The following is a 20,000-nucleotide window of genomic DNA, read 5'->3' as shown; positions in this document are numbered from 1 at the left end:
AAACTGACTTGTTCCTTTCCTACCTCTAAAGATAAAAAAAAAAGAAAGAAAAAAAGGGGTGGGGGGTGGGGGGGGGGGGGTGGACATAAAAAGAAGGAAACTGTAAAATGAAAAATGAAAGAAAAAAAAACAAGAATAAAACCGCATGTTCTTTATATAGTAAAAACTCCGCAGGCCAGCCCGGCAAATAGGGCTGCAGAGCGGAAAGCCAGCGTCCAGTCCCATTCAGTCTCACTTACGTGCTCCTGGACTGGAAGGCTGACCGCCCATGTCAGGCCCTGTGCCTGTCGGAGGGATTTCATAGTCTGAATCTCCGGCTGGGGACTGGACAGAAGGGGAGGCGTCAATGACGGTCATGTAATAGTGGTCCCCTGCATTGTCAGCGCTGGTCTGAGAGGCCCTGGTCCCTGCATTGTCAGCGCTGGTCTGCTGGGCCCGGGTCCCTGCATTGTCAGCGCTGGTCTGCTGGGCCCGGGTCCTTGCATTGTCAGCGCTGGTCTGCTGGCCCTGGGTCCTTGCATTGTCAGTGCTGGTCTGCTGGGCCCGGGTCCTTGCATTGTCAGCGCTGGTCTGCTGGGCCCGGGTCCTTGCATTGTCAGTGCTGGTCTGCTGGGCCCGGGTCCCTGCATTGTCGGCGCTGGTCTGGTGGGCTTGTGCTGTCCCAGAGCTGAACAACTGTGCCTCTCTCATTGGTATTTCATGTACGGGGGCATTAGCACCTGCGAAACCGTGAGAACAGTATTAAAAATGAAAGAAAGAAAAAAAGAAAAGAAAGAAGAATGAACAGTGTATGGACAGGAAGCAAGAAAAGAGAGACATGTAAATCTGTTTGGACTTGTTTGTTCCTATCACTGTGACCCGGGATTTATTGTTGGTACATAGCTTACATTATTCACTGAACCCTTCAGTCATGCACTGTCAGATATCTAGAATTTCCCCACCAGTAAGTGGTGATTAAAGTCCCGTTTTGACAATACACATACCTAGACGTGTACCAGTAACCATTTCGTGAATATGTGCGCCTCTGTGTGTGTGTGTGTGTGTGTGTGTGTGTGTGTGTGTGTGTGTGTGTGTGTGTGTGTGTGTGTGTGTGTGTGTGTGATTACAAGGGAAGGAAAATGCGAGTGGCTAGAACACAGCTAGGTTTCAACAGTTCAGGTGAGAACGCAACCGCATCGCATGTGCGTCAATATCTTTGTCAGATTCACATCATCCACTTTTCAGCCACTTACGCTTACGACGAACCACGATGATGATGATGACGGCAACGACAGCCGCAGCTACCACAACACCAGTCACAATGCCAACGATAAGTCCCAGTGGCAACGCTTCCTCAGTCTTTGGAACCTCTTCCTTCCCTTTGAGAGAGAAAATAAAACATTAAAGAATGAACGAAATCAAAAACAAAAGAAAACGAGACAGCCAAGTCTTTCAAGACGTGATAACCATGATGCAAAATACTAAGGAAAACTCACTCACTCACTCACTCACTCACTCACTCACTCATTCCCTTGACCGCTGGGGTCGTTGGGGGGGACATGAGGAAGATGTCATAGCTCGCCACGCCGTTCTGTTGGCAGCTGTCGTGAGGAGATCTGGCATCGTCATTTTGGTCCATTCCTTGACGTTGTCGGACCAGCTCTTTCTCTGCCGCCCCCGTCTGCGCCCTCCCTCTACAGTCCCTTGCAGGATGGTTTTGGAGAGGGTGTTATGTCGTATGACGTGACCAAACCATGCCATCTTCCGTCGTTTGACAGTCGCCAGCAGTGGTTCTTGGGGCCCAACAAGGTTGCTGACCAGGTTCCGCACATAGTCATTGGTCTTGTGCTCCTTGTAGGAGATGTGTAGTAGTCTCCTCAAGCACTTGGTTTCGAAAACGGAAATTGGCTATTTCTTAACACGAAAAACAAATTCGAGCAAATTATTTTTCATTGACCTTTGATATGAAACATTGACTTTTCAAAGCATTTTTTTGTTGTTGCCATAACCTCTCACTGCACCAAGCGTGAAGAATATTACGTGCAAGATCCTGTCTCTTCTGTGCCTGAAGGGTTTTTCCTTCATCATCACTGTACAGTGGCGTTCAGCTGTCCACAAAGGCGCCAAATCCTGCGAGGCCAACAGAATCGCTGCAGCAGAGCAACGCAGACAGGCCAGGAAAAGCAGTGCCAGCAAGTCCCTGACAGCTGCCACCATCCCCTGTCCACACTGCGTCAGAACCTTCCGGGCGCGGATTGGCCTGACCAGTCATCTGCGCACCCACAGAGCCCAACCCACCCACCCCCAGGATGACTAGATGGTCCTCGTCGATCCCGACGGACGAACCACACAATGTCTTAGATCTTTTACATCTGATTGCGAGCATTCACTATGGCCACTCACTACATACACCATTCTTGATGAAAACTGGATGGAAATATATGTGTGGCTTTTATGGAACTTTTCTCCTTGTTAATTTTTGGCAAATAGTGAACTTGATCTGTGACCGATCACCTTGGCTATCATAATCATTATAATGTGGGATGAGTATCATAAAGGTCTTATAAGGATTTACCAGATTACCTCGTTTGATTTCTGTACCACTAACAGTTGCAGATAAAAAGTCAACGCTAATGTTCAACACGCGCGCGCGCGCACACACACACACACACACACACACACACACACACACACACACATCCACACACAAACTCATACAACACACATCCACACACAAACTCATACAACACCCACACCCACACAAACACACACACACGCGCGCGCGCGCACACACACACACACACACACACACAATCACAGTATTCTAGTTAGCCGAAGACTCTTAGAGAAATGTGCATTTGGACCAACTCTGAATGGCACTTTGCCCCTAGTTTCAGTGCTCTGTCTATTGTATCAGCACAATGAAATGTACAGAGAGATGGTATCCACCAGACAGCATCCGGACCGGATAGGGAAATGTCTGGTTTCGCCTGTTCCTGTGTTCAGCTCACGGTCTGTCCTGTGCACGCCACAGCGAGCGAGCGAGCCGTGAAGATGATTCATCGCCAGTATGAAGGCTATAAGGAAATATCTAGTTTCATATTTGAGATAATTGTTTCGTAGACCAGCTCTGGTGTTGTTTGGCGCACACAGTTACTCTTCATACAACTTTGGAAATCAGTCGTCACTCGAAATGAACGAAACAGGATGTCAGCGCCGGTGTGACAGCCTCAACCTATCCCCTGCTGATTTTCGTCCCAGGGGTCAGTCTGGGATAGCCTCAAATACACCCCCCCCCTTCCACCCGCCGCCCCGGGGACATTTGTGGCCAGTCAAGATTGACGCTTTCCCCCCTTTCTCGGCTATTGATATTGGAGTGAGGGTTGTTCTGGGCTAGCCTTTAACCCCCCCGCCCCCTCCCCATCCCCTCCGACTCTCCCCCCTAACCCCCCCCCCCCTATTTTCCTTCTCTACTACAGCTCAACGGAAGTGAAGGCAGGTGCGTCTTGCTTTGATAGCCTGTATTGAAGCCAGTCCCCTCTACAAGGTGGCGAAAGAAAGGAAAGAGGGTAGGGCTGGGCTACCATGTGCTCAAACTTCTCCACATCACGATGTAGTGAAACTGGGGGTAAGGACTCGTTTTATTTTAGCTTGTACAGCCCCCCCCCCCTCCAATCCCCCCTCACCCCCACTCCCTTCTCCCCCAAGCTCCCCAACACCATTCCGCGTGTGACAGAGATATCAGGGAAGAGTCGTTTTGGGCTGGCTTGCACTGCCCCCCATCCCTCCACATTACAACACGGCGGGCGGAAGTGAGGGAAAGGATAGTTCTCCTCTAGCTTTTACTGACCCCCCCCTCCCCCCAACCCCCCATCCCTCCACATTACAACATGGCAGAAGTGAGGGAAAGGATAGTTCTCCTCTAGCTTTTACTGACCCCCCCCCTCTCCCTAAACCCCCATCCCTCCACATTACAACATGGCGAAGTGAGGGAAAGAATAGTTCTCCTCTAACTTTTACTGACACCCCCCTCCCCCTAAACCCCCATCCCTCCACATTACAGCATGGCGGAAGTGAGGGAAAGGATAGTTCTCCTCTAACTTTTACTGACCCACCCCTCCCCCTAAACCCCCATCCCTCCACATTACAACATGGCAGAAGTGAGGGAAAGGATAGTTCTCCTCTAGCTTTTACTGACACCCCCCTCCCCCCAACCCCCCCTCCCTCCACATTACAACATGGCGGGCGGAAGTGAGGGAAAGGATAGTTCTCCTCTAGCTTTTACTGACCCCCCCCCTCCCCCTAAACCCCCATCCCTCCACATTACAACATGGCGAAGTGAGGGAAAGAATAGTTCTCCTCTAACTTTTACTGACACCCCCCTCCCCCTAAACCCCCATCCCTCCACATTACAACATGGCGAAGTGAGGGAAAGGATAATTCTCCTCTAGCTTTTACTGACCCCCCCCCTCCCCCTAAACCCCCATCCCTCCACATTACAACATGGCGAAGTGAGGGAAAGAATAGTTCTCCTCTAACTTTTACTGACACCCCCCTCCCCCTAAACCCCCATCCCTCCACATTACAACATGGCGAAGTGAGGGAAAGGATAATTCTCCTCTAGCTTTTACTGACACCCCCCTCCCCCTAAACCCCCATCCCTCCACATTACAGCATGGCGGGCAGAAGTGAGGGAAAGGATAGTTCTCCTCTAGCTTTTACTGACACCCCCCCCCCCCCCCTAAACCCCCATCCCTCCACATTACAACATTGCAGAAGTGAGGGAAAGGATAGTTCTCCTCTAGCTTTTACTGACACCCCCCTCCCCCTAAACCCCCATCCCTCCACATTACAACATGGCGGGCGGAAGTGAGGGAAAGGATAGTTCTCCTCTAGCTTTTACTGACCCCCCCCCCCCTCCCCCTCCCCCATCCCTCCACATTACAACATGGCGGGCGGAATTGAGGGAAAGGATAGTTCTCCTCTAACTTTTACTGACACCCCCCTCCCCCCAACCCCCCCCCCCCATCCCTCCACATTACAACATGGCGGGCGGAAGTGAGGGAAAGGATAGTTCTCCTCTAGCTTTTACTGACACCCCCCCTCTCCCCAACCCCCCCTCCCTCCACATTACAACATGGCGGGCGGAAGTGAGGGAAAGGATAGTTCTCCTCTAGCTTTTACTGACCCCCCCCCCCTCCCCCTAAACCCCCATCCCTCCACATTACAACATGGCGAAGTGAGGGAAAGAATAGTTCTCCTCTAACTTTTACTGACACCCCCCCTCCCCCTAAACCCCCATCCCTCCACATTACAACATGGCGAAGTGAGGGAAAGGATAGTTCTCCTCTAGCTTTTACTGACCCCCCCCCTCCCCCTAAACCCCCATCCCTCCACATTACAACATGGCGAAGTGAGGGAAAGGATAGTTCTCCTCTAGCTTTTACTGACACCCCTGTCCCCCTAAACCCCCATCCCTCCACATTACAACATGGCGAAGTGAGGGAAAGGATAGTTCTCCTCTAGCTTTTACTGACACCCCACCCCCTCCCCCAACATTACAACATGGCGGAAACAAGGGAAGAAGTAGCTATTGGCTATCAAGTACATTTGAGTGGAAAGATGACTAACTGTGAATATACGAGCGTGCAAGTACGAACTTCATTTCAACTGCAACTATGGTTTTTAAACCCAGGTGCGTGCAAGACGGGTGTACAGCTGTGAGCATGTATTGATTAAATCACGTTTATGTACACAAAGGGATTTCATGTCAGATTTGCATAGCAACATTCATGTGGACGGTACGTGTGTGTGTATGATGTAAAAACTGGAGGGAGGACCTGGAAACATGGTCACAGAACAAGGGAGATAATGTTTTGACATTTTAATTTTGATTCTTACTCAAACATGCATTTCTAATTTGATATGTCGTTACTTACTTGATCACAAACTACTTAACCTATATTGGAGGCTTGAGTCTTTGTATAATTTTGCGTTATTTATTTTGTTCAGTATTCCTTTAGTTGTTTTTTTTTCTTTCTTTCGTGAGCTGGACAATGATTTGCATTGAATCATCTTCCAAGTCTTTTTGATACGTCCCCCCCCCCCCAACCCCCACACCATTTCATGTACATTCCTCTTTTGAGTGGTGACTAGAAAACACACACACACACACACACACACACACACACACACACACACACACAGAGAGAGAGAGAGAGAGAGAATGACAGACAGACAAATACAGGAGCTGGTAAACAACAACAACAACAACAACAACAACAAACAGGCAGACACGGACAGTGGGAAAGGCAGACAAACAACATGACGGTCTTCAAGTCACACACCTAGAAACAACAGCGTCAGAGAGGCCGTCGCGTTCAGGGAAGAGAGTTCCGAATTGGTGGCCACGCATTCCACCACCACGTCTCTCCCGCTCCTGTCCACCTGGTCCCTGCGTAGCGTGCACGTGCTGCTGACGTTGGTGTCACTGACGCTCGTGCAGGGCACGTTCCAGGTCAACGAGGCCGAGGGGAAGACCTCCCCTTGAACTCTGCAGGTCAAGGTCACGTTCCCTGGGTCAAGGTCATCGTCTGTCGTCACTTCGGCTCTGCTGGGTCCATCTGTGTGGAGAAGGTTAATTAGTGAATGAAGGAACGAATGGACGAAGGAAGGGACAAAGTGAAAGATTGGTTTGGAGTGGCTGAGTGATGGAGTAAAGGAAATCAGTGTAACAAGGGGAAGGTCATCAGCGAGCGGCTCTCCTTCTGTCACTGTGACGTTGAAGGTTCGTGTGTTGGCTGGTGGGTCGGCTGATTGATTGATCAATCTATGGATGATGTGTTGGCTGGTGGGTCGGCTGATTGATTGATCAATCTGTTGATGATGTGTTGGCTGGTGGGTCGGCTGATTGATTGATCAATCTATTGATGATGTGTTGGGTGGTGGGTCGGCTGATTGATTGATCAATCTATTGATGATGTGTTGACTGGTGGGCTGGCTGATTGATTGATCAATGTATTGATGATGTGTTGGCTGGTGGGTTGGCTGATTGATTGATCAATCTATTGATGATGTGTTGGCTGGTGGGTTGGCTGATTGATTGATCAATCTATGGATGATGTGTTGGCTGGTGGGTTGGCTGATTGATTGATCAATCTATTGATGATGTGTTGGCTGGTGGGTTGGCTGATTGATTAATTAATCTGTTGATAATATACTGACTGATTTATTTACTCACACACACACACACGCGCGCGCGCGCATACGCACACACACACTGTCTGTCTCTCTTTCTTTCTTATCTTCTCTTCTATGTGTCTGCGTGTGTGCACGTGCGCGCGCGCATGTGTACGTGTGTGTGTGTGTGTGTGTGTGTGTGTGTGTGCGCGCGCGCGCGCGCGTACGCGATTTGATATCAACAGGAAACAGCAGTAGCAGCAGCAACAGCAGCGGCAGTGCCATTACTGACTATGTGAGGGGGTTCACTTCAGAAAGCAGTCTGTCTGTTGCCGCTGGCTTCAACCTCCTAAAGAACAAGCCAAGCCCAGAGGGTCTTTTGGCTCAGTTCCGTTCAGCTGTCATTTTGGAAATGAGTGATGATGAAGACAGTGATGATGATGATGATGATGATGACTGATTGGTGATAATGACGATACTAATGACAAACAGGACAGGCAGGAAAATGGTGGTGGTGGGTGGGGATTGGGTCATTACAGTAGATGCCGTTGTTTTGTTCTTCAGTGGTACTCACACACAACCCGCGGCGAGTAGCTGACACTGCTGACCACTTCTCCACCTGGACCCCACTCGGAGCGGCACACGTGGACTCGTCCATTCTGCTCTCGGTTGATGTTGCGCAGCTCCAGCACGTCAGAACTCGTGCTGGAATCGACCCAAGTCAGGAGGGCAGGGGGGAAAGGTTTGGATGAGCTGGTGTGACGACATTTGCAGCTGACGTCTTGGCCTTCGGCAATGACGTCAGGACAGGAGGACTTCTGAAGACGTAGCTCGCCTGGTTTCTCTGGACAGGGTGACGTCAGAGAGGGGAGGAAGAGAGGGAAGGAGGGAGGGGGAGAGAGACAGAGAGAGAGAGAGGCAGAGACAAAAATTAGCATTTGAAGCAAAAACATCTCTCTCTCTCTCTCTCTCTCTCTCCCTTTCTCTCTCTCTCTCTCTCTCTCTCTCTCTCTCTCTCTCTCTCTCACACCACACACACACACACACACACACACACACACACACACTGTGATACTAACTGATCGTGACAGAACCAGCCAACACCGGACCCGCTCCAGGAGTCACGTCCACGGTGAAGTTATAAACGTCTCCTGACGTGTCACTCAATGACGTCACCATGACGCAACTTCCGCCAAAGAACCGACGACCACCTTCGTCTTCCTCCTGCTCCTGCAGCTTCACTTCTCGTTCGGGGATCTCTGACTGTAACAAGTAATGAGTTAAGTGGTATATGATTAATCATGTACGTTATAGTACATCGCATAATAATAATAATAATAATAATGGTACTTATATAGCGCTAAATCTTGTGCATAAACAAATCAAAGCGCTTTCGCACCAGTCATTCTCACGCAAGCATAACTCTAAAACTGAAAAAAACTAAAAAGACAAGGAAGAGGCAGGGAAGGGAGGCTACTTTGGGAAGAGGTGGGTTTTAAGGCCAGACCTGAAAGAGCTGAGTGTGGAGACTTGACGAAGCGAAAGAGGAAGTTCATTCCAATTGCAAGGTCCAGAGACAGAGAAAGAACGGTGGCCAACAGTTTGAATCTGGGTATATGTAAGTGGAGTGGATCCGAAGCTGATCGTAGTGAGCGAGATGGAGTGTAGAGGTGAAGGCAGCCACAGAGATAGGAAGGGGCTGATTTGTGAATACATTTGTAGCATAGAGTGCTGATCTTGTACTTTATTCGGTGTGAGACAGGGAGCCAGTACATGGTAAAATACCAGGTGCTGTGGAAGGTTATTTACCTGAACACCCCCGAAAACGGAGCGTGCCTGCCTACATGGCAGGGTAAACACAATCATACACATAAACCCCCACTCGTGCACAAGAGTGAACGTGCGAGTTGCAGCCCACGAACGCAGAAGAAGAAGAAGAAGAAGAAGAAATGCACACACACACACACACACACACACACACACACACACACACACACACACACACACACACTTCCCATGACAACTCATTCAGTACACACCACAATCTCTTTAGACTTTTTCTTATAATATATTTTTCCTCTGATACATAACATGCACACTTTTTTTACACTAATATTCACATGCATTCCCTCTCCTTTATCCACTACTTTACTCCTTTCCGTCTAAAAAACACTTATAGTGAATAGACGTGAAACTGAAGACAACACACACACACACACACACACACACACACACACACACACACACACACACACACACACACACACACACACACACACACACACACACGCACACACAAGGCAAGGCAGGACACGTTTATTTCAGAAAAATCCCGTTGAAGGAGTAGAAAGTTGTACATGAAACTTTCATATACTTCATGTCACTAACATGAAGAAGGGACGGGAATGGAAAGAGGAAGGTGGAGAGAAGAAGGGAGGAAGGAAGGAGGAAGAAGGAAATGAAGGAATGTTGGAAGGAAGGGGGAGGGGAAGAGATGGAGGGAGGGAGGGAGGAAGGAGAGGAAGGAAGGAAGAGAGGATGGGAAGGGGGTGGGAGAAGGTGGACGGAGGGCTGAACTTAAAGGAAGGAAGGAAGGAAGAAGAGAAGGGAGGGTGGAAGGAAGAAATGACGGAAGGGAGGGAGGGAGCGAGGGAGAAAAAGGAGAGGAGAGAGGCAGTGAGAGAAGAAAGAAGGAAGAGAAGAAGCAAGGAAGGACAGGAGTAAGAAAGAAGAGTAGTTAGGGAGGAAAAAAAAAACGAAGAAGGAAAGAAAGAAAGTAAGGAAGGAAGGAAGAGACAGAAAAAGAAAAGCAGAGAGGAAAGAAGAAAGAAAAGAATTCGGATTAATGTCCCGAAGCACACACAGGTGAAGAGAAGGGGAGGAAGGGAGGAAGAAAGAAAGAAAGAAAGGAAGGAAGGATGGAAGGGAGGCCGTCACATTTGCACACTGGTGATCGTAGACAGCAGAAAAGAGGGAGGGGGGTGTGAATGAAGAAAGGAAGGAAGGTAGAAAGGAAGGTAGAAAGGAAGGTAGAAAGGAAGGAAGGAAGGAAGGGAGGGAAGAAGAAAGTCTGATTCGGTGTCCCTTCACAACTGCTCACAGGTGTGGAGAACTTACCTGACCGCTGATACTTTTCCTGGTCCACCGACAGCCGATCTGACCGTGTGACATGAAAGCATGGTCAAACGTCACAATCCCCGTCACGGTCCAGTTGCTGTGCATCGTCACACGAGGCTCGCTCAACTGAGCGTTGTCTGGAACGGGACGGAGGGGGTTAGCAGGTGTTTGGCTGGGAGGCATGGGGGCGGGGGGGTGGGGGTGGGGGGGGGGGGTTGTGGAGGGGAGGGATATGGGGGGTGGGTTGATACGACTGGTTGAAATCGTGGCGACTTTATATAGTTGTGTTTTAATATTATTATTATTTTTTATTATTATTCTACAGTTCGTGTTTCAGCGAAGGAAAACTCACCATCTTGGGGGAAATGCCTGAAGAACTTATATGGTTATTATGGTCATCATCATCGTCATTATGATCATCGTGATGATGATGATCATCATCATCCTGACTATCATCGTCACCACCACCATCATCGTTACCACCACCACCAAAACCTTCATTATGATAATCGCCATCAACGTCATCACTATCGTTACCACCACCGCCACCACCATCATCATCGGCATCATCACCACCGCTATCACCACCACCATCACCACCACCACCACCATCATCATCGTCATGACTATCATCATCATCATCATAATAATCCCTATCATAATCACCATCACCATCGCCACCACCACCATCATCATCATCATCATCACTATCATCACCATCATCACCACCACCATCACCACTAGTATCATAATCATCATCATCACTATCATCACCATCACCACAACCACCACTATCATATTCATCACCATCACCACTTTCATCATCATCGTCATCATCATCATTAACACCACTATCATAATCATCATCATCATCATCACTTTCATCATCATCATCAACACCGTCATCATTACCATCATCTCGCTCCCAAGACATTGCGAAGTTTCCAGAGTGGACATGCTTCTATGCTGCACCCAAGGACACTCACGCTGAAGCCAGATATAACTTTCTCACCCTTTCTTTTCCTTTTCAACAAACAGAACTTCCATCCCTGTTTATATGAAAGCTTGCATACGTATACATTCTGGAAAGAAGACGTCTGTTTTCATTCTCTCTGATTTCTTTTGCAAATGAACAAAACGTTTTGAGTTGGGCCGTCAATGATAATAATAATAATAATAATGAGGAGGAGGAGGAGGAGTAAGGAGAGGAGGAGAAGAAGAAAGAAAAAAAAGGAAAAAGAAAGAAAGAAAGGAATACCAAAAAGGAAATAAAAGCAAAAGAAAAGTAATGCAATGAGAAAGGAGGGAGAGAGACAGACACAGGGGGAGAGAGACTGACAGACAGACAGACAGAGAGAGAGAGAGAGAGACAGCGAGAGAGAGAGAGAGAGAGAGAGAGAGAGAGAGAGAGAGAGAGAGAGAGAGTAGAAATGAGAAAACAAAAAGAAACTGAATGTTTTCACTGAGAAAGTTCAAATGAAAAAAACTGTATACACTCACGCAAAACACTAATGCGGCATTTTTCCTGAATCACTTTCTGCAGAAAACAGTTCAGTGTTTGTCCAGCCAGTGCACGTACATTGCGGACAACGGTGAGAGAGGTGTTTGTTGCTGTCCTGCTGACCCTGAAGTCGTCACTTTGGACATGGCATTGCTGGGTGCATGGTTCTTTAGTACAGGGAAAACAGCTGGCGACATGGTGGGCTTTGTTGTTGTTGACAAGAAACCAGCCCATCGACTGGTTACTGGTCAGCTGTGTGCAGGTGACTGTCGGAGGGACCTTCTCATCTTCCACAAAGTCCAGCCATCCCCCTTGACACTGGGGCATCTTGTAATCTGAAAAAGATGTACAGACCAGACCCGTCCCGTTGTTCTTCACTGTCCAGCCAACCGCAAAGGCCGGCTCTCGTGTCTGTCCGTCCATCTGCCTGTCTGTCTGTCTGTCAGTGTGTGTGTGTGTGTGTGTGTGTGTGTGTGTGTGTGTGTGTGTGTGTGTGTGTGTGTGAGTGTGTGTGTGTGTGTGTGTGTGTGTGCGTGCGTGCGTGCGTACGTGTGTGTGTGTGTGGGTGTGTGCGTGCGTGCGTGCGTGCGTGCGTGCGTGCGTGTGTGTGTGTGTGTGTGTGTGTGTGTGTGTGTGTAATATGCTCAAAGGAGGCAAAAAAGTCATCATTTTAGCTGCAAGTAAGATGATTAGATTTGAAAATGTTGCCTAGCTACACTTTTGGAGTTAAAAGACATTTGTGTTTTCTCAACTTTTGTGTGACATTATTTTGCAGTAATCCTCCATACTCCAATAGGAGTGAAAGGATGATTAAAACTTGAAACTTGAAGCTTGTGTGTGTGTGTGTGTGTGTGTGTGTGTGTGTGTGTGTGTGTGTGTGTGTGTGTGTGTGTGTGTGTGTGTGTGTGTGTGTGTGTGTGTGTGTGTGTGTGTGTGTGTGTGTGTGTGTGTGTCTGCCAAGTGCGTGCTGCACACAGGACCTCGGTTTATCGTCTCATCCGAACGACTACACGTTTAGTTTCAGTTTCCAGTCAAACTTGGGGGAAAGGGCGTGAGCGGGAATCGAACCCAGACTCTCAAAAACACTGTATCGTCAGATGAGCGTCTTGACCATTCTGCCACCTTCCTTCCACGAATAGTCTCACAGCGACTCTAAGAGGACTGTCAGAGGAAGATCATGGTCAGTGAAGTGCACTGTTCCAAGCTGAGCCTGTAGTGCTGTGCCAGCTGTGAGTGACTTCATGTAGCACTTGAAACACACGGCAAGGACATGGGAGACTTGCTGGAAAATCATTAACTCACTCAGTACGGCCAGTCCTCTTCTCTCCTCTACACAGACCCCTCGGATGGCCCAGTGGGTGTCTGAATGACCCAACCTTTAGCTTCCGTCGTCAGAATTGTGGTATTCTTTGTCAACATTCACCTCTTCAGTATAAGAGCCTTCCGCTTGCAATATTTTGATGGTGGTAATTGGGGGTGAAATGCTGTTAACGTCTTCTCTTTCGCCGTTCGTATGGAGAGAGTTAAACAAGAAGAACAACAACAATAACAAAAGCCAAAAGGTCAGCCAAATAATGTGCAAGCTGACAAGTGCACACATGCACGCCAGTGTGAGCAGATGAGGTTTGACATTGACATTCTTCTCTTGGTGGAGATTGCTTCTTGTTTAAAACACCTTGTGTATTGTTCCGGTAGTTCTGTTGGAAGGTCTCCGGCAGGCAAGTTTTCAAAACACACCAGCCGCCGTGGCGAAGTGGTTAGCGTCGCGGACTGACGGCTGGGAGGACGCGGGTTCGAATCCCAGCGGAGGTGGGTTTTTCGGCCCGTGGCCGGCTCCTACCCAGAGTTGAGTGTGCTGTGGGCTTAAATGGGGAGACTGGGACCACACAGTCGAGTGTCATCCACTTCAAGGATGCGTCTTTGGGTGTGTTGCTCTAATTACCTGACCAACACTGCAAGTGTCTGTATCTCTCGGGCCTGGTTAACGCCGGGATATCATTATGACAGGAAGCGTAGAGTACAGCCTTGTCACGCAGTCCCAAACCAAAATGGACCTCCATAGCAACATCGTCATCATCATCGTCATCCTCCTCCTCCTTCATCATCATCAATATAAACAAAATAGTCTCAAAGTCTGTGGCCTTTCATGCCCTGCTCTCATGGTGACCTCAGTTTCGATACCCCTCCACTTCCGTGCTTGGGGTGAGTCCTGTCAATGTCGTCAGTGTCGGCAGATTCATGGGGGGCTGTTGTTTGAGGGACGTGGTGGCGGTCTTCACTCTGGGAGGGACGCTCACTCAGTCTGGCTCCGCGACTAAGCCATTATTGTCGTTAGTAGGGGGCTTAGTAGGTGGTGTCCTAAGTACGTTAAAACAGAACAGGCACCACTGAACACCACCGAAGTGACTCAGCAGCAGTGCAGGGTCTCCTCTGGTGTGTGGCCTTCTGGCGACCTAACATCGATGGTTCCCTGTGGACTGCCGACGCTGGAACTGCGACGGACGAACCCGGGTGTGGCAGTGTATGGGGGAATCTAAATGAGCGGCGTGGGAGTAATGCCACTGAAACGGTGCAGATGAATGGGGCAGCAAAAAAAAACAACAAAAAAACCCACACATACATGTGAACATGTCTGCAGACTTCGGACGTCCTCTCTCTCTCTCTCATTGTGTAGGTGGTGGGACGTGTGTCTTAAACCACTGGGTTAGAAACGAACTCAAACAGAATAACAAGGGTAGTGGTGACAACACCACACACACACACACACACACACACACACACACACACACACACACACACACACATCCATCCATCCATCCATCCAATCATCCATTCATCCATCTCACCTTTTACAACTTTCAACTCGCACGTTTGAGAAATATGGCCCGGATAACTGGAGCACATGACAACAGCACCGTTGTGATCTTCGTAGTCTGCCCGAAACTTTAAAGCACTTGTCGTGGGGGTTCTGGAGAGACTGTAGCCTGCCTTGGAAGGATCACAGCGTGGACAAGAAAGCTGGGTACACTGTGTACAGCCCCCAAGTCGCTCGTACCCGGTAGCACCGGGGGTAATATCCCGCATGGCCCAGTAGACGCTGTGATGGGATGTCAACCCTGTGCACGTGATGGCCGTCTCCCGGTTCTCTGGGAGCACTGTCTGACCATTGCTGCAGTCAGGGAGGTGGAGGGTGATCTCTGTCATGAAGGAAGGAAAATACATTGGCTGAATAGGACAGAAGGAAATAAGGAAGCTAACTAGAATAATGGATGGAAAGAATAGATAAAATGATGAAAAAAAGAAAGAAAAAATACGGGTACAACTATAGATATAAATATAATAAACACACATATGTACACATATATATATCTATGTATATACATATCTCTCTCTCTATATATATATATGTATATGTGTATATATGTATATATATATATATATATATATATATATATATATAGAGAGAGAGAGAGAGAGAGAGAAGAGAATGGGTGTTTCAGATTGTATGTTTGCAAATTATTTCATGAGTTCTGACTGATACTTTAAAAAAAATTATATATAAAAAAAGATTGAGGCAACTTTGACATTGAGAATCATTCAACCTACATGACTATGAAAGACTAGATTTGAAAAAAAAAAGAAAAAAGAAAAAAAAAAGATCAATTCTCGGAAAGGGATAACAGCATTTGATTGTTAGTGTGAACGAAAGAGAGAGAGGTGGGGGGTGGGGGAGGGGGTGGGGTGGAGAAGAGATGGGAAGAAAGAGTCCCAGACAGAGACAGGCAGACAGACAGACAGACACACAGACACACACACACACACACACACACACACACACACACACACACACACACACACACACACATACATATATATATTCACTCACGTTGCACGACCCTCAAACGGCACGAGACTCTGTTAGCGTTGTTGAAAGTGGAGCACGTCAGCGTGGCACCGTCGTGAGTCTGACTGTCAGCCCGAAATCGGATCTTGGAGAAAGATTGATGACGAACCAATGTGTAGGGTGGCTGAGTAATGTGGATTGAGCAATCATGGCAGTTCTTTTGATCACAGCCTCTACAGTCCGCGATCCTCTGCTGTCCGCCGCGCCCTCCTGCCAAGGACCAGTAGATGTTCCACTGGCGTTCCATTCTGGAACAGTTCAGTAGTACATCCTGCTTGTCCACGATGATCCACTCCTCGCCTCTCGTGCATTCTGGGCGGTTCAGGGTCAGCTCTGAAAAGAGAAAAAAAACCACACCAATGGATTCATGAGAGAGAGAGAGAGAGAGAGAGAGAGAGAGAGAGAGAGAGAGAGCTCACATGATAAAACAGAGAGAAAGAGGGCCGAGGTAAGCGTGAAGAACTGATTGAATGAATGAATGATTGTTTTTCTTCTATGAGGGAAGCAGAAAGAAATTTTGAACACCCTGCCCTCAGCGAGAAAAGAGAAAGAAAAAGAAAAAAAAGAAAAAAAGAAAAGAAAAAAAGCCAAAAAAAAAGAAAAAAAAAAAAAAAGAAAAAAAAAGAAAAAAAAAAAAAAAAGAAAGAAAAAAAAAAAAAAAAGAAAAAAAGAAGAAAAAATTTGAAGAGAAGACGAATGCAGTCAGTGAAAACGACAGGGCGCGCGAATAAACGTATACACATAAATGCATAAACATTTACATACATACATACATACATACATACATACATACAAATAGATATAAATCTACACGGGCTTAGTGCACAGTTTCACACACACACACACACACACACACACACACATGTATATATATATATGTATATATATATATAGTGTGTGTGTGTGTGTGTGTGTGTGTAAAATACAGATAGATGTGTGATTTACTCACTGGAAAGGAGGCAAACACGAGGTCCACTCAGGATGAAGAAGAAGAAGAGTCCAAACAACGCTTTCACAGCACCACACTTCATTGTCAGCGAACAACACGACACAACGTTTCCGCTCTTCATAAACATTTACACATTGACGGAAACACAACGGTGGTTCTCCGAAAGTTTTCTCAAGATATCCACGAAAAATGACACAACACAATCTGCAAAAGTGTCCGCGTACTAACAGTCACTGAACTGAAATGAAAATTGACGAATGGAAAAGAAAAAGAAAAAAAAAAAAAAGAAAAAAAAAGTTTCACATCATGTCTGCTTTTCCCTCCCGCTCTCCCCCCTCAACCTCCTCCCCCCCCCCTCACTGTCTCTTCTCCTTCCTCTCCTCCTCCTCCTCCTCCTCTTTCTCCTCCTCTTTCTCCTCCTCTTTCTACTGTGTCTCTGTCTATCCCTTGTCCCTTCTGGTGGTCTCTCTTCTTCTGATCCAAGTTGTTGTCTCCTCCTTCACCGTCTGTTCCAACTTCTCGTTCTTTTTCTGCGACTTTTGTTGCAGCTTGCACACTCCTCGGCACACACCCTTGCTGTGGTGGGGCCTTCTGTTTCCGCAGTTATACCGGAGTTGGCCTTATTTTCTCTTCCTGGTTTTTTTTTGGGGGGGGGGGGTCCACAACAGCGAATGACAACTCACGGATATGAGCCACTTGCGTCAAACTTGTATCGACATTCTTGTTTTCTAATGAACACAGTAACAGGGTAAAACAAACCACACACACACACACACACACACACACACACAATCCAAGTAATTTCGCGCCCTTGATTGAAAATCTTTTATGTCTTCCTTTTGTTATTGTTGGTATCTTGTTCTTGAAATTGATATGCATTGTATTGCATTGGTTGTTGTCACGCTCTATATGAGACCGGACTAGTAACCCCAACCCCAACCCAGCACTAACACCCCGACACCACAAACACAGACTATAACAGAATATATAGAGTTCAATAATTATGTATTCATTCCATACACGGAGCAAACAATACACAGAGGGTTTAACAGACGACGGAAAACAAAGCACACTACCACAAAGACAAGTTATCCAGCAAATTAACTAAAGGGCAAACGTGGAAATAATTACAGTCCTTCAAGAGAAGGCCAATGGTCTCAAGAGTGAATAAATTCACGATGATTTAGCACATGAGTGAGTGTGTACGTGAGTGTGTGAATATGTGTGTAGACGGTGACAACGAAACACGAGAACAAAGTTGACGATGAAGGTAAGGAGGTTGCGACGATGATGAAGAAGTAGTGACGACGACGACGACGAAGAAGAAGAAGAGGAGGAGTAAGTGACGACGACGAAGAACGAAGAACAGTTTCAGTTTCAGTTTCAGTAGCTGAAGGAGGCGTCACTGCGTTCGGACAAATCCATATACGCTACACCACATCTGCCAAGCAGATGCCTGACCAGCAGCGTAACCCAACGCGCTTAGTCAGGCCTTGAGAAAAAAAACACAGTGATGACGACGAAGACAAGGACAAACATAGAATCCCTTGCAGGGACTCAGCCAGGCCAGAGGACACTGGCGGAGAAAGGGAATAGAAGGCAGCGGCAGCAGCCAACCGACGCCAAACCCAGGGAGGTCAAAGGCAGGCAGTGAGAGCCAAGGGGAGACAATGGATGCCCTGTGGGAAGGGTAGGGAAGTCAGTTTCAGTTTCAGTAGCTCAAGGAGGCGTCACTGCGTTCGGACAAATCCATATACGCTACACCACATCTGCCAAGCAGATGCCTGACCAGCAGCGTAACCCAACGCGCTTAGTAAGGCCTTGAGGAAAAAAAAAAAAAGAAAAAAAAAAGGGGAATAAATGATAGATAAGCTTACACAAATAAATAAATAAATAATAACTGTAATGTAAAAAAAAAAGAAAGAAAAAAAAGCAAAAAAAGCAAATAGATGTAAAACATGAAGACACACATTCACATATAGGGAAGTCAGTGGATGGATAGGGAAGTGGGAATGCTTCCAGAAGAGATACTGTTACCACAAAGCTGGAAGAACACAGAACAGAGAACGTCGAACGTTCGGAGCCACTCGGAGGAAAAAAATGAGATCCTCTCTACTGAGCGCAGAACCCGGGCAAACAGTTTCAGTTTCAGTTTCAGTTTCAGTAGCTCAAGGAGGCGTCACTGCGTTCGGACAAATCCATATACGCTACACCACATCTGCCAAGCAGATGCCTGACCAGCAGCGTAACCCAACGCGCTTAGTAAGGCCTTGAGGAAAAAAAAAAAAAAAGAAAAAAAAGGGGAATAAATGATAGATAAGCTTACACAAATAAATAAATAAATAATAACTGTAATGTAAAAAAAAAAGAAAGAAAAAAAAGCAAAAAAAGCAAATAGATGTAAAACATGAAGACACACATTCACATATAGGGAAGTCAGTGGATGGATAGGGAAGTGGGAATGCTTCCAGAAGAGATACTGTTACCACAAAGCTGGAAGAACACAGAACAGAGAACGTCGAACGTTCGGAGCCACTCGGAGGAAGAAAAAAGATCCTCTCTACTGAGCGCAGAACCCGGGCAAACAGTTTCAGTTTCAATTTCAGTTTCAGTAGCTCAAGGAGGCGTCACTGCGTTCGGACAAATCCATATACGCTACACCACATCTGCCAAGCAAATGCCTGACCAGCAGCGTAACCCAACGCGCTTAGTCAGGCCTTGAGGAAAAAAAGAAAAGAAAAAAAAAAAGAAAAAAAAGGGTGAATAAATAATAGATAAGCTTACACAAATAAATAAATAAATAAATAATTATAATGTAAAAAGAAAAGGTAGTAGTAATAATAATAATAATAAAAAAAACAAAAACAATAATAAATAAATAAATAAGCGTGAGGAATAAATAAATAAATAAATAAGATAACAATGATGATAAATAAGCAAATAGATGTAAAACATGAAGACACACATTCACATATACACCCACACATGCATAACAGATATGCACCAAACATGCAGTTTCACAGATATGAAAGCACAGTTAAATACATATAAACGTACAGCCCTGAAGAACACCAACCTGGCACAGCTGCCTCCTTTGACAATCGTGGGCGAAAAAGCCCAGAATCTTGTCGCTGACAAGCAAAGAAAGGTTGATCTCAGTCCAGTGGCAACTTGAACCTAGATCGACCCGCGACCTACGTGCAATCACCTTGACCCCCTTCACCTATCCCGGAGTCTTGTGGACCGTTGGGGCGCCACAGGTGATCTGGCAACCAGCATCCTCCAATCCTCTCGGTTTTCTGACCTCCTGATTGTATCGCTCAACCTTAAGCCCGTCCATTCTGGGATGTTGTCCTCCCATCTCTTCCTCT

General features: G+C 47.0%; 2 protein-coding genes across 2 annotated transcripts in view; both read right to left on the bottom strand.

Annotated features, from left to right (window-relative positions):
• Positions 1 to 10,406, bottom strand: part of LOC143277651 (uncharacterized) — a 13,073-nt gene extending 2,667 nt beyond the window's left edge. Inside the window, exons 1-6 of the mRNA XM_076582543.1 lie at positions 10,276 to 10,406; positions 8,238 to 8,421; positions 7,733 to 8,002; positions 6,327 to 6,602; positions 1,233 to 1,358; positions 240 to 719 (exon numbers count right to left, since the gene is read on the bottom strand). Of these exons, the coding sequence (XP_076438658.1) occupies positions 240 to 719; positions 1,233 to 1,358; positions 6,327 to 6,602; positions 7,733 to 8,002; positions 8,238 to 8,421; positions 10,276 to 10,380 (1,441 nt within the window). The 5' untranslated portion in view covers positions 10,381 to 10,406. The remainder of the gene's footprint in view (positions 1 to 239; positions 720 to 1,232; positions 1,359 to 6,326; positions 6,603 to 7,732; positions 8,003 to 8,237; positions 8,422 to 10,275) is intronic.
• Positions 10,407 to 11,236: 830 nt separating this feature from the next.
• LOC143277383 (uncharacterized) lies at positions 11,237 to 16,936 on the bottom strand. Its single transcript, XM_076582165.1, has 5 exons — positions 16,630 to 16,936; positions 15,663 to 16,013; positions 14,623 to 14,973; positions 11,776 to 12,111; positions 11,237 to 11,241 (listed from the first exon to the last, which is right to left on the bottom strand). The coding sequence occupies exons 1-5, from the start codon at positions 16,754 to 16,756 to the stop codon at positions 11,237 to 11,239; spliced, it is 1,170 nt and encodes a 389-aa protein (XP_076438280.1). The 5' UTR covers positions 16,757 to 16,936.
• Between the last annotated feature and the right edge of the window lie 3,064 nt (positions 16,937 to 20,000).

Source organism: Babylonia areolata, chromosome 34, assembly GCF_041734735.1.
Source record: "Babylonia areolata isolate BAREFJ2019XMU chromosome 34, ASM4173473v1, whole genome shotgun sequence".
Classification (NCBI taxonomy): domain Eukaryota; kingdom Metazoa; phylum Mollusca; class Gastropoda; order Neogastropoda; family Buccinidae; genus Babylonia; species Babylonia areolata.
This window is presented reverse-complemented; position numbering and strand designations above follow the sequence as displayed.